Raw genomic sequence first — 15580 nt, 5'->3', positions numbered from 1 at the left:
AAATTGTGCAAATTGTCTCTGCCATTATTATCATTAAGAATATTACTTCCACTAAATGTTCTTAGTATATATTTATTTATTTATTTATGGGATAAATATAACTTTTTGTTATTTAACTTTAAATTTAAATTATAAGTAGTATTTGTGTCAAATTTTAATTCAAATTAGTTTTTCATACTTAAAAAAAATGCTTAGATTTAATTATTTTAACTAAATTTTAAGTTTTATTTAATTTTTTATAATTAACATTTGAAATATATTTCTTATCTATTAAAATGTGTCAAATTATTTAAACAACTCAAATATCATAATAAACATTTAAAATCTAAAAAATAAACTTGTTAGTATATGACCGGGTATATCACGACCCAGCAAGGGGAAAATGGCCGGCATCATCCTGGCCCAGGTATGAACACCCTCACACTCTGGTCCAACCACGGGGGCTTGGATCCAGCGCAACGCTGACAGCCCAATAAGCGTGATGGTCGGGTACTTCCCGGCCCTCTTGGCCGAGTACATCGCGGCCCAAGGGGTGGCAGGTGGAACATGTGATTATGACGCAGAGGTACAGAGGGGCAGCGCACAATCTCAAACCCCAAAAAAGGAAGGAGTTGATATTTGAGAAGTACAGACGACCAAACCCCAAAAAGGAAGGAGTGGATCTTTGACAAAGTACAGACGAACAAATCTTAGAATGGAAAGAGCTGATTTTTAACAAAGACACAGAAGAACAATCTCAGCCAATAAGGAAAGAACCGATGCGTGCAACCTCAGTCGAAAAGGGAAAGAATCGATCCTCAAATACAAACGGCCCGCAAATATTAATAACATATCCATTAAGAAATTAGTATAAATTAAGGCCTAGTGAACAGGTAAAGGTACACTTTCCCCACTAACCAATTACACCTCATATCAATCACTCTCTGACTTGAGCGTCGGAGTGCCTGCAGGTACCCCTACCCCCGGAGTGTAGACGGCAGGGAGATCTAGGAGGAGTCCAGGGAGGAACAAGAGGAGGTTCGACACAGAGGGTTCTTGAGATCGTCTGGTTCCGCACCGAAATAGTATCGATCAGGTACAATTGGCGCCCACCGTGGGGTCAGACAATTCTCAAGCAGGATGGTGTCAATAAGAGCAATAGTCGATCAAAATTCAGTAGCAGCGAAGATGCAACGAGAGATGAACCGCCAGTTGGAGGAATTGGGGCGCAAGAATGAGGAAGAATTAAACGCCCTAAGAGAGAAGAACCAATGGATGCGAGCACAAATTGAGCAGAATCCCCCACAAAGGGAGGAATCCCGTAGCAATGAAGAGGGAGGGGACGGTACCGGGCGAGACGAGTCCCGAGTACAAACCACCACCAACTAAACAGAAGCAAGGCCCAGAGCAGCCAGACGCCACCCCTTCGTGGACGGGATCATGGAAGTGGAACTTCCTGCGCGCTGGAAGGGGTTGACTATGAGCCAGTACGATGACACTACTGATCCGGAGGAGCACGTGGACGTCTTCACCACCCAGGCAGGATTGTATACTTCGGATGACGCAATCCTCTGTCGTGTTTTCCCAACATCCCTAAAAGGGTCTGCACTCAATTGGTTCACACGATTACCACCTAACTCTATCGATTGTTTCGATACGTTGGCCACCCGTTTTGGCATACAGTTCGCCATCAGTAAGCCACACCATCTTACTTCTCTGGCATTGGTAAATATACGATAGGAAAAAGGAGAGTCTCTGCGGGAATTTATGGAACGATTTGGAAAGATATCCTTGAATATCTCTAATTTGAATCTCGAGGTCGCCATGCACCACCTCATAACAGCACTGAAGCCTGACCCTTTCGTTGACAGCCTATGCAAGAAGCCCGTGAACAATCTGGATGAGCTTCGGACCAGGGCCACCAAATTCATGCAGATGGAGGAACTGAAAGAATTTCGCAATACAACTTGATCAAACGTGTAACATCCCTAGGGAATATTACTTAAAAATAAATATTAAAATAAATAATTTCATTAAATAATCATCTCGATAAAAATCCCAACGCGGGAAAATCTTATTTCATTAAGTTAGCGCGCCAAAACTCATAACTAATTCATAATTCATTACAAGTTTCCAAAATTTGCATTTAAAACATAAATTACAATCTATGTAAAACCCTAGCACTACTCCCATGCTAGCCCTCACTCCGCCATCTGAGCATCCTCAGCACCACCTGTATCAACATCTGCTCCCGTGTAACGAATTACACGATCATCGCCACACACAAACAGAAAGGGTGAGCTGAGAAAATAAAATAATAAGCATGTAATCACAGGATAGATCATTTACCCATCTTAATCATTATCTATAAATCTTGGCCAAGACCCTAACCCCAAGACTTAACAGTCTTCAATCATACAATTGGTTAGCCTTGGACTCGGGAATCTGATGCTCACACGAACCTGCCCGCTCGTGGTCCTGCCTCTACGAACCTCCCCGCTCGTAGTCCTGCTCTACGGACCTGCCCGCCCGTAGTCCAACACATGTGATCCACCAGCCCCCGTACCTCCCCGCACGTGGCATCTCTCAACGTGAGCACGGAACATACGAACCTCCCCGCTCGTATCCCCACGTGAGAGTAACTTGATATGAACCTCCCCGCTCATATCATCACATGTCACACCATCCATGAACCTACCCGCTCATGGCACAGCATCTCCCGATCCAAGCAAAGCATCAGTTTCAGTTAAAGACAGCACACCACAATACACAGAACAACAGCGCTTCCGCCTGGCCCAGCCCACACGCCGCCAGGCGAAATTGCTCCAGACCGCCTGGCGGTATTCACCTCCCGCCAGGCGCCAGCGTGCTCCCAGACCCCACTGGTTTCTCGTCACCGCCTGGCGGAGCACACCGTGCCGCCAGGCGCCTGCTCAGTGCAGACCCTCTCACGCTAAGGCTATCGCCTGGCGGCTATCAGTAGACCGCCAGGCGCCATACCAGAACAACCCCTTTCTGGTTTATGACACTCCAGTTAATCCAGTTTACCCTTTTAGCTCACTTCCATAGATTGCATAAGAACCCCCAATCTCGACCCTCACATAGGCGAGCCTACAAATATCATATGTAAACAAACACAAGTACCTATAACTCCCATTCCAAACTCTCTATCACGGTTAATCAACACTGCAGCAACAAGACACTCCATTCTCTATCAAAATCTCACAGTTCCAAAGCCTTATAAACCTCCTCTCATCATACCTATCTTACGCTGTACTGCCATGCATCTTGTTCCACACAATATGGCATAATCACAGGACTTATATTTAAGCTTACAAGTCTCCAAAACCATAAATTCCACAATTAATGATCAAGGGTATTTAACAACAATTATGCAGAATTCTAAGCTTTCAAATCTTGATCCATCAACTAATGTTATTCCACTTCTTTCTTTAGATAACGCAACTCTTCAACAACCCATCACATGACATACCATCAACCTCTTTCCATTTTCATGCTCTCTTATCTAAGTATATTATTTCCTATTGTGTTCTCCTTTAATTTCCAATATCCCTCTTAGCCTCTCCTCTCACGACCACTCGAAAACAAAACACATTACTCCACTGCCCCCGTCATCGCCTGGCGGCAAGCTAGGCGCCGCCAGGCGGCACATCAGAACCCAGAAAATAGGCTGCTGCACCCGCAATAAGCCAAGTTGACCAGAATTCAATCTATACTCTACAGACAATATCACACAATAAATCACACCTAATTTACTGACCCAATTTCCTTTAACATAATACCCTCAATTTCGTACCCACCATAAACCCTAACAACACAATTCGGATTCTACCATTTCAATAATCCAACTCCATCCATGCTAACGTATAAAGGGTATTCTCAAGCACCATTAGACCCCAATTCTAACCAGTTCATACTTATCAATGCATAAAATCACAATCAAAAGTCTCAATGACCCTGCACAAAACGTAAGCCAACAAAAAACGCAAAAACTGACGCGCCGCCTGGCGGATATTCATCCCTGCCAGGCGGTTTAAGCAACCAGAACCCAAAAGTATGCATAGACAGATGAACCGCCTGGCGGCACATGCATGCCCGCCAGGCGATTTCTGGGCAGAACCCAGAAAACGCGAAATCAACGCATAACAAGCAGAGAATTCATGCACATATGATCGTACAAGGCACAAAATGGTGTACACGATAAATAGCATACAAAAACAACTCCCCTTACCTGGATTTTTGCCCAAATTCGAATAAGTGCGCTTATCCCTTCACCAAAACCCCTCTAGCTTTGCTTCCCACTCCCTCTTTTGCGTTTTTCAGTCCCAATACCTTACTTTATCAGTCCCAATTCTCAGAAAGACCTCTGCTTATGTGTACCACGAACCCTAAGTGTTATTTCCTCTCTTTTAATCCTTGCTCTCACTATCTCTCTCCCTTAATTGCTCCTTTAGGGCTTATACGAATTTTTAAGTAAACAAAATGATATTAAGGTTAACCAATTACTCACTAGCTCTCTGATTTCCAGCCCTTAGGTTGCCCCCCCTCTTGGCTGCTAGGTTTCCAACCCTTCCACATTCATGCACCAGAAAATTTGGCAAAAAGAAAGTAATTTAGTTCTCAACAAGGTTTGAACTCACACCCATGCACATACCAAACCAAGGCCAAACCATTCAACCAATCCAGATTTCATGATAAATCCTACAATTTTAAGAATTTACCATGACAACACGCATCTAATATAAAACACACAAAAACACATAATTTAAATAACATCCAAGTGGCACACATAGGACTCGAACCCAAGTCCTCACACCCAATTAAAGTACTCTCAACCATTTGAGCTAGTACTTTTCCACGTCATAGCTCCTCGCATTTATTGCTTTAAATATTCTCATTATCCGTCCTAATTAAATAATTAATTAAATAACTATTTAATTTTCCCGGATCTTACAAAACGCACAAGAGAAGAGACACCATGATAGAGAGCGAACGTTGGCACCCCAATCCGGCCACAGGTTCAAAGACTCTAGGCAGCCGAAATACAGCAGGTACACGCCCTTTGTGTCCAACAGAGCCAGAATTCTGGAGGAAGCATTGAACACCGATCTAATAACAACCCCTCGAAGGGCTCCGACTCCCCCGAACGCCGATACCACAAAGCATTGTCGGTATCACCAAAATTATGGGCATACAACGGAAGAATGTTTTACCTTGAAAGAAAAAATCGAGGAACTGATACAGGCGGGACAAAAAAGGAAGGAGTGGATCTTTGACAAAAGTACAGACGAACAAACCTTAGAATGGAAAGAGCTGACCTTTAACAAAGACATAGAAGAACAATCTCAGCCAATAAGGAAAGAACCGATGCGTGCAACCTCAGTCGGAAAGGGAAAGAATCGATCATCGAATACAAACGGCCCACAAATATTAATAACAGGTCCATTAAGAAATTAATATAAATTAAGGCCTAGTGAACAGGTAAAGGTACGCTTTCCTCACTAACCAATTACACTTCATATCAATCACTCTCTGACTTGAGCTGCTTGCAGGTACCCCCACCCCGGAGTGCAGACGACAGGGAGATCTAGGAGGAGTCCAGGGAGGAACAGGAGGAAGTTCGACACAGAGAGTTCTTAAGATCGTCTGGTTCCGCACCGAAATAATATCGATCAGGTACAAAACTTAATAAAACTCGGTTGAAAGAACTAGATTCATGATTTTTAAGGTTAAGAGACTAAATTTAATCGAAATTTAAATGAAAAATTAATTTTAATTTTTATTAAAAGTTAAAAGTTATCCTTTTATTATTCTTATAAATATCCAAATTTATTTTAATATGAAAAATAAAATGAGATGAAAGTAAATAACTATTTTTAAAAACAACTTCCATCCACAGGAATAGATTCTCGCTCTTGAATACAAGAAAAGAAATGAATAATTTAGATTTAAGAAATAAACTATGTTTAACAATTTTTCTAAAATTCGGAAGGAATAACAGTATTCGATTTCCGCAAATATTTATTTATGTAAATCTTGAAACAACAGTCTTTCACATTATTACATGAAGATTTATTGATTTTGTTAATAATTAATTTTTATTATAAAATTTGATTGACTAAATTCAGTATCACACACATATCTTGTCAACATTATTATCTTCTTTCACTAAGTTGGAAAGTGACATCTTATTTCCCCTTTTTTTCTGTATTATTTAAACTTCGATAAATAATATTTTAAAAAAACATTTCTTATATAATACGTCAAATATGTATATAGTTTTTAATTTAATGAAGCTGTTGAAGGTGACATTGTATTAGGAACATCAAGAGAAGGAACAAAAGAATATGAACGCTTTGAAAATGTGGTGATTCGTGAATACCCAATGAACGAGTGAGTGGTTGTTCTTCTTCGTTTCTTGAACTTTAATCTTGTTTCTCACAATACCACACTTTTTTCACAGTTTCTGAACCGCACAAACCCCAACGCACACCATCATCGCAACACAGCACCAAACAATGCCGACGGGGCTACCGGCGGCGAACACCGTCGTCGCGAGCGACGACGAGGGCTGGGTGTGGGCGCAGATCAAGGCGGAGGCACGCCGCGACGCCGAGTCGGAGCCGGCGCTGGCGAGCTATCTGTACTCGACGATCCTCTCGCACTCCTCTCTCGAACGTTCTCTCTCGTTCCACCTCGGGAACAAGCTCTGTTCTTCTACGCTACTCTCCACTCTCCTCTACGACCTCTTCCTCAACGCCTTCTCCTCCGACCCCTCCCTCCGCTCCGCCGCCGTCGCGGACCTCCGCGCCGCGCGCGAACGTGACCCTGCCTGCGTCTCCTACTCTCACTGCCTTCTCAATTACAAAGGCTTCCTCGCCTGCCAGGTCCAATTCCTAATTCCCCCTCAATTCTAGGGTTCTGAATGCTTCTGTTCTAGGTTTTTTTGCTAATTCAGTTTAATTGCCATGCACATCATCATCCATTGAGAAATCATGTATGAGTAACTTGCGACGGACTTATTGTTGAAGTTGATAAACTTATCGTAAATAACGATTTCTGGTTTGATATATTATAGATTGATTTAGTTTTGATTAATTGCGGTTTATGCTTTTGATTAGTTGAGTTTTAATTTTGATTGTACTGTCACGACGATTATAAAGTTCACAAATTTATCTGACATGACGATTTCTGGGTTGACTATTCATTATCATTTCTGATTAGATTATAATTTCTGATTGTCAGACATGACAATGACAATTTCTGGGGTGCAATTGACATCAATACAAAGACTATATTTACTCTTGTTAATTATTGAATCTTAGGGTTGATTATTTGTGTGGCTGGGATTTGCAGGCGCACCGTGTGGCACACCTGTTGTGGCGGCAATCGCGGCGGCCGTTGGCATTGGCACTGCATTCTCGGATTGCTGATGTGTTTGCGGTGGATATTCACCCGGCGGCGAGGATTGGGAAGGGGATTCTGTTTGATCATGCCACCGGGGTGGTGGTGGGGGAGACGGCGGTGATTGGGAACAATGTGTCGATTCTGCACCATGTTACGCTGGGCGGGACTGGCAAGGTTGGTGGTGACAGGCATCCCAAGATTGGGGATGGGGTGCTTATTGGTGCTGGTGCTACAATTCTGGGAAATATTAAGATCGGGGAAGGTGCAAAGGTTGGTGCTGGCTCGGTGGTTTTGATCGACGTGCCGGCGAGGACCACCGCAGTTGGGAACCCGGCGAGGTTGGTCGGTGGGAAGGAGACACCCTCTAAGCATGAGGATGTGCCTGGGGAGTCCATGGACCATACTTCCTTTATCTCTGAGTGGTCAGATTATATCATTTGAATTTCTAAGGTTAATCAATTAGTTAATGAATACTCCGAATGAAATACTATGTTCTGTTGTTCTAAAGTTTTGTAATTTTGTATGTTGGATTGAGATTTTGTAGCCTACACTCTGGAAAGTGAACCTGTAATTGGGTCAAATAAGGGCATGAGCAGCTGTATGAAAAATTTGATCACTGCTTAGTATATTGTATTTATTGTGAGTTGAAGTTTTGGCTTGCTTTTTGTTTTTGTACAGAACTCAGTTTTAAGTCCTAAATTTTCTTAACTTTTTCGGTGTATGCTCAAGGATTATAATATATGATGGTATTTATGCAGTTATTGGTATTTCCTATTACTGAAATTTCGTAACAGAGGAAACTGTCATTAATTTTCTTCACGCTCTCAACTCGTGTATGTGTTCTCTGTGTTTGACAAAAAAGAGACCTTAGAATCAATCTTTTTGAAAGTAAATTTGATTTTTGTTTGACGAACCAAACAAGCACATAGGAAAAACACGAGTAGCCAGTAAGTAGTTTCTGTTCTGTTTAGTGTGTCTCTCTCTAGCTAGCTTTATTTTGTTCAATTATCTTTTATCATTTAATTACTATTTTTTTCATCTTTATGACTAAAGTTTTAATTTAAGTCTCAAAATTGTACGTTTTTATTTTTTTAATAATTAATTATTAAATAACTAATGGGGTGATATACTCTAAAAGTTATATATATTTTGTTTTTTTAATTGACTATCAAAGTGTGACCAGTGACTCATGTGAGACAATTTTTACAACTAGATGGAATATAAATAAGGCTTAAAAGTCAGAGGGTAACGATATGCCAATAAATTAAGTAAAAATACTCTATTAAATTACTTTTGTTTAATTTATCATATTGATTTTCTTACGTTTAAAAATACCTGAATAGTGGTAAAATAACTAAATGAGAAAAATAGATGAATTTGAGGTACGTATAATTTTAAAACTGAGATAGTAAAATTTGTGGAATTGAAAATTCTACAGAAATTACAAAAATACAAAATTTCATGGCAGAATATACTTTTTAAGGCTATCTAATTTTAGACAATTTACATATAAATAAAATAATATCATAAATATTATCTTTTATATTCTAATGCCATCCTACAAAATCTTTAAACCTCATAATTACATGTGTAACACCCAATTTCAACTATTATGTGTTAAGTTAAAAACAAAACTAACCAAACCAACATTGTTGCAACTTCCTAGTTGAGGTTGGATTTCATTTCCAAATGGACTATGTTCTCTGGTTACATAGTTTTTCTGAAGTATCAGATCATGTTCTCATATGCAACTCAATACAAAGACGAAGATCAGAGTTTACTCTTTTCGATGTGGGACAAACCTTCTCAATCGGAAAACTAAAACGTAAAATGATCAAATACAAATTAGCAAGAAAGTTGTATCAGTATCATTCACCAACTTTTGCAACACGCGAGGCTCTCAAAATAGCGAAGAAAATGATCTGATTAGTATCTCCAAAAATATAGCGTAGCATCAGGAAGAGAACTCCACAAAAATAGCATGCGGTCTCAATTATTGATTGCGCAGCCATAGATATTCTTGCACTAAATTTTCTCCATCTTCTTCACGTAACCAAAACAAGATAAACAGGAAAATATATGAACCCCAAAGACCATGACAATGTCGTTAACCCATAGCTGCATGCAACATGAGCTCTCAGTCACAACAACAGCAACAAGGAAAACACAAGAACCGAGAAGAGGAAGAGGAGGAAGAAGAAAACCATTTGTTACAATCAGAATGCGAGACAATACCGTTATCCTCACCAGACGTATTACTCTCAAACTGGGAACATGCAGACAAAGAAAAACAAGAAGAGGAGAAAGACGCGGTGTATGCAGCGAAGGACAAGGTGCAGATATTTGACTTGGAGGCTTCCGGCAGCGCAGGGTCCACGGCGGTGCCGCCGTTTTCGTGGAGGAAGCTGTGGCTGTTCACGGGGCCAGGGTTGTTGATGAGCGTGGCGTTTTTGGACCCGGGGAACCTTGAAGGGGACCTTCAAGCTGGTGCAATTGCAGGGTACTCCTTGCTTTGGTTGCTGATGTGGTCCACCATCATGGGGTTGGTGATACAGCTTCTGTCGGCGAGGCTCGGGGTGGCGACCGGGCGGCACCTGGCGGAGCTTTGCAGGGAGGAGTACTCCAATTGGGCTAGGTTGGTGCTGTGGATCTTGGCTGAGATGGCTCTCATTGCTGCTGATATTCAAGAGGTTATTGGCAGTGCCATTGCTTTCAAGATTCTTAGCCATGGCCTTATCCCCATTTGGGCTGGTGTGGTTATCACAGCCACGGATTGGTAAGCTTATCAGATTCAGTAATATCATGTAATTAATGTGGAAAAAGGAACAAGGAGTAATTAATAGCAGATTCTAAACATACTTTTGTATTATATATGTGTTGTCTGGGTATTATATATGTATATGACTTGTGTTAAGGTTTTTTTGTATTCTTGATTGTTAAAGTTCTCAGATCATACCATAACATCAGTTTCACTGTTTTTAATTCTGCATTTTTTGTGTCTGGTGGAACAGTTTCTTCTTTCTATTTCTGGAGAACTATGGAGTGAGGAAGTTGGAAGGGGTTTTCGCAGTTTTCATTGGAACTATGGGCCTTTCTTTTGCGTGGATGTTCTTTGATACAAAACCCAGTGAAGAAGAACTAATGATGGGTAGAAATTTATCAAACAACATAGTTTGAGCACATTCATTTGATTATATGATGTAAAAACACACTAGTATTATTAACAGTGTCTTTTGAATGATTACAATTCATTCTTATTTCCAATGTCCAAAAACATGTTACCACTGATCTTCATATGTCTCTCCATATTGGTGCTTCATGCAGGTCTCTTAATCCCAAGACTTAGTTCAAAAACTCTTCGCCAGGCGGTGGAAATTGTGGGGTGTGTGATAACCCCACATAACGTGTTCCTCCATTCTGCATTGGTACAATCAAGGGACATTGATATCCGAAACAAAGGGCAGGTTCAAGAGGCTCTCAACTACTACTCCATTGAGTCTTCAGTTGCACTTTTAGTGACACTGTTGATAAATCTATCTGTGATAACAGTTTTTGCCAGAGTTTTCTATGGCACAGAACAGGCCAATGGCATAGGGTTGGTAAATGCAGGGCAATATCTTGAGGAAAGGTATGGGGGAGGGTTGTTTCCAATTTTGTATATATGGGGTATTGGTTTATTAGCAGCAGGGCAAAGTAGTACCATAACTGGCACTTATGCTGGCCAGTTTATAACAGAGGGTTTTCTTAAGCTCAATATAAAGAAATGGTTGAGGGCATTGATCACTAGAAGTTGTGCAATTGTTCCAACTATGATTTGTGCTATTGTTTTTAATACATCAGAAAGTTCATTGGATACCTTGAACGAATGGCTTAATGTGGTGCAAGCAATTCAGATTCCCTTTGCTCTTATCCCCCTTCTTACTTTGGTGTCCAAAGAGGAGGTCATGGGAACCTTCAGAATAGGGCCTATAGTAGAGGTAACCTCTGCATAACACTTTAGTTATCTGTTTATCCAATTTTTTTTACTTGGTAATTGTTGTTATGATGCTGTAAGTTTCAAATACCAAGAATTTGATAACCATGCAAAGAAAAATGTAAGACTCTTCATACCCTTTTAGCTCTAAATTCATTCTTCAAAAGCTACTAAGTTCTCTACTGATATAAAGGACTTAATGCCAAACTTGAGTCATGCATGGCGATGCTGGCAAGTTTTGCCAAACAATTTTGTTGTGCCTGTAATCAGTTTTCAGTGGCAAAAAAGGAAATGGCAGATTAATGAAGCCTCAGTTGGCTATTTCACATGATTTGAGGATACTTCTTTTTCCCTGCCATAGAAATTCTCTGAACATGACAGAATGATTTCAGTTTAATACAATACTAATGAGATCTTAGCTTAATTTTAAAAAGAGATTACTATCATTTTCAATCCAAAATCTCAAGGCAATAGATTTATTGGTCTTCTACCTTGTATGTTGCTCAACTTTTTCACTTTTACCTAATATGAGACTTAGAGTCACACTTAGATTCTCAATGTTATGAACACAAAAACATCTCATAATGATTTTGTATTGGTTTCTGAGTTAAGTTCCATACTTAGCTCTTAACTTTGTTGATTTACTGATGCAGAAAGTGGCTTGGAGTGTGGCTGTGCTGGTAATACTGGTTTATGGATATATGTTATTAGATTTCTTCCTGGATGAAGTAGATGGAGTATTGTTTGGTTTTCTGGTGTGCCTTGGTGCTGCAGCATGGATTTCATTCATTGTATATTTGGTTCAACACAGTGGTGCCATTCCTTCACTCATGATGAGGTCCCCTAATTCAAGAGGTTTTTTCTCTCTTTCTAGGAACTAACCTTGCAAATCCAAACCATTTTTGGGGGCTAAAATGTAAAGGAAAGAGTGTTGATAATGTATTCCAAAAGGAAGCATTGTTACAACAGAACCATCTCTGAACTTGGAAAAGAATGTAACTGAAACACTATACTTTGACACTGTCTTCTTTGAAACCGAGAACTCACTCTTCATGCACATGATTAAGGTATCATTATGGTGATATAATTAAGAAACTTTTGTTAATTAAGCTCTGCAAGATTCATTTGTAGGGAAGTTAGAATAAACCATTTGTATAGGATGTAATATTTAGTCAAATAGATTTGTTTTTGCAGTATCATTGGATATGATCACTTTCAATTTGTACCTGTGATTATATCCAAAGAAATATAATTGTATTGTTATCCTCTCATTTCAGCTTTGCTGATAGTTATTATTTGTTAATTTTTCTCACTTAACGTGACATATAAATAGAACTAAGATAGTTTCCAATATCTTAGAAAGTTGGTTTAAGGTTAAACACGGTTTTTAACAAAAATTACTATTTAATTAAATGAAAATTTGTATTTATTATGAGATTCAATATTCTCTCTAGTTTTAGAATAAACATCATTTTCTCCTCTTACATTTTCAATAAAGTTATACAAGCTTTAAGATATCGTTTAACAAAAACTTAAATAAAACTTATGAAAATTAAAAAATTTAAAACATCAAAAATTAAAGAATTTTTAATAAATAAAAATATAAGGGGACTAAGCATCATGCTACAATCTGAAAAAGAAAATCGTAACTTCAAAGTATAATGATTTATACTTTCTTCTTCTTGTCCACACAACACACATTGTGCATTCTACTTGCATCCCTCTTTTCTGCAAATTGTTTTTCTTTGGAATTATCCTTTTATAAGAGGGAGGCCAATGTGTATTTAAACATATAGCTGATCAAATATATATATATATATATATATATATATATATATATATATATATATATATATATATCTATATACAAATGGGAACTAACAAATAGCAACTTCTTCAATTAAATACTATATATCACACACTTCAATTCAAAAAAATTTATCTACAAAAGGTAAAAACACTTACGTGTCATGCTCTCATGATTTTGGCACTTCGTAAAAAAATTCAAAAACAAAATCAATTATTTCTCTCCACGTATCCCACCGCTTCTTTTTCCTCTCTCTCCACTTTCAAATTTCAGATTCAATTCTCTCTCTTAAACCTCTTCTCTCTCTTTTTGACTTTTCGTTTCTCATTCTCGCTTCATCTTCTTCTCATTCTCATTCTCACTTTCTCATTATTTGTTGCAGGACTTTCTTTTGATTTTCTCCGCTCTTTCTCAGTCCATCGAAATAGCATGGACTCCACCTAATGTTCATCTTCAGATCTCTTTGTGTTTTTGCTTCTTTTGTAATATTTGTTTGTTTTAGTTCTTTTTTAGAATTTTTGTCAGATGAATGAGCTCAGTAGAAGTTGGGTAACGTCCACATTTCTTTTTTTTTTATCTAGATCTGTTTTTTTTTTTCGAGTTTCTGAAGGAAAGAGTTCATCTTCATCTTCTTCTTATATTTGTACCCACTTTCTGTTGATGCTTTTTTTTTTTTGTTTAAAGGCTTGAAATGAAGAGTTCATCTTTTTTACCCAGATTTTGATTTTTTCAGACAACACCATGGCTCCAGATAATCTTCATCTTCAGATCTCTTTGTATTTTTGCTTCTTTTGTAATATTTTTTTGTTTTAGTTCTGTTTTGGAATTTTTTTCATATGAATGAGCTCAGTAGAAGTTGGATAACGTCCACATTTCTTCTTTTTTTTTTATCTAGATCTTTTTTTTTTTTCGAGTTTTTGAAGGAAAGAGTTCATCTTCATCTTCATCATCTTATATTTATACCCACCTTCTGTTGATGCTATTTTTTTTTTGTTTACAGGCTTGGAATGAAGAGTTCATCTTTTTACCCAAATTTTGATTTTTTTCAGACAACAGCATGGTTCCAGATAATCTTCATCTTCAGATCTCTTTGTATTTTTGCTTCTTTTGTATTATTTTTTTTGTTTTAGTTATGTTTTGGAATTTTTTTCAGATGAATGATCTCAGTAGAAGTTGGGTAACGTCCACATTTTTTTTTATCTAGATCTGTTTTTTTTTTTCGAGTTTCTGAAGGAAATAGTTCATCTTCATCTTCTTCTTCTTATATTTGTATCCACTTTTTGTTGATGCTAATTTTTGTTTGCTTACAGTCTTGAAATGAAGAGTTCATCTTTTCACCCAGATTTTTATTTTCTTCAGACAACACTATGGTTTCAGATAATTTTCATCTTCAGATCTCTTTGTATTTTTGCTTCTTTTGTAATATTTTTTTGTTTTAGTTCTCTTTTGGATTTTTTTTTCAGATGAATGAGCTCAGTAGAAGTTGGGTAACGTCCACAACTCTTTTTTTTTTATCTAAATCTGTTTTTTTTTTCGAGTTTCTGAAGGAAAGAGTTCATCTTCATCATCTTCTTCTTATGTTTTTACCCACTTTCTGTTGATGCTATTTTTTTTTGTTTACAGGCTTGAAATGAAGAGTTCATATTTTTACCCAAATTTTAATTTTTTCAGACAACACCATGGCTCCAGATAATCTTCATCTTCATATCTCTTTGTATTTTTGCTTCTTTTGTAATATTTTATTGTTTTAGTTCTGTTTTGGAATTTTTTTTCAGATGAATCAGCTCAGTAGAAGTTGGGTAACGTCCACATTTCTTATTTTTTTTTATCCAGATCTGTATTTTTTTTTTCGAGTTTCTATAGGAAACAGTTCATCTTCATCATCTTCTTCTTATATTTGTACCCACTTTTTGTTGATGCTATTTTTTTTTTGTTTACAGGCTTGAAATGAAGAGTTCATCTTTTCACCCAAATTTTGATTTTTTGTAGACAACACCATGACTTCAGATAATCTTCATCTTCAAATCTCTTTGTATTTTTGCTTCTTTTGTAATATTTTTTTGTTTTAGTTCTTTTTTGGTATTTTTTTCAGATGAATGAGCTCAGTAGAAGTTGGGTAACGTCCACATCTCTCTTTTTTTATCCAAATCTTTTTTTTTTTCGAGTTTCTGAAGGAAAGAGTTCATCTTCATCTTCATCTTCTTTCTTATATGTGTACCCACTTTCTGTTGATGCTATTTTTTTTTTGTTTACAGGCTTAAATGAAGAGTTCATATTTTTACCCAGATTTTAATTTTTTTCAGACAACACCATGGCTTCAGCTAATCTTCATCTTCAGATCTTAGATCTCTTTGTACTTTTGCTTCTTTTGTAATATTTTTTTGTTTTAGTTC

The 15580-nt window shown here is 37.9% G+C and overlaps 2 protein-coding genes across 2 annotated transcripts; both read left to right on the top strand.

The window, feature by feature from the left end:
* Positions 1-6257: 6257 nt before the first annotated feature.
* Positions 6258-8056, top strand: SERAT1;1 (serine acetyltransferase 1;1). Its single transcript, XM_028052727.2, has 3 exons — positions 6258-6393; positions 6464-6887; positions 7357-8056. The coding sequence occupies exons 2-3, from the start codon at positions 6519-6521 to the stop codon at positions 7846-7848; spliced, it is 861 nt and encodes a 286-aa protein (XP_027908528.1). The 5' UTR covers positions 6258-6393; positions 6464-6518; the 3' UTR covers positions 7849-8056.
* Positions 8057-9499: 1443 nt separating this feature from the next.
* LOC114167676 (metal transporter Nramp3.2-like) lies at positions 9500-12653 on the top strand. The gene is made up of 4 exons (XM_028052802.2): positions 9500-10183; positions 10419-10555; positions 10732-11384; positions 12034-12653. The coding sequence occupies exons 1-4, from the start codon at positions 9537-9539 to the stop codon at positions 12259-12261; spliced, it is 1665 nt and encodes a 554-aa protein (XP_027908603.1). The 5' UTR covers positions 9500-9536; the 3' UTR covers positions 12262-12653.
* The last annotated feature ends 2927 nt before the right edge of the window (positions 12654-15580 follow it).

This window comes from Vigna unguiculata, chromosome 10 (genome assembly GCF_037176805.1).
Source record: "Vigna unguiculata cultivar grain cowpea cultivar isolate G323 ecotype 2 chromosome 10, ASM3717680v1, whole genome shotgun sequence".
NCBI classification, from domain to species: domain Eukaryota; kingdom Viridiplantae; phylum Streptophyta; class Magnoliopsida; order Fabales; family Fabaceae; genus Vigna; species Vigna unguiculata.
This window is presented reverse-complemented; position numbering and strand designations above follow the sequence as displayed.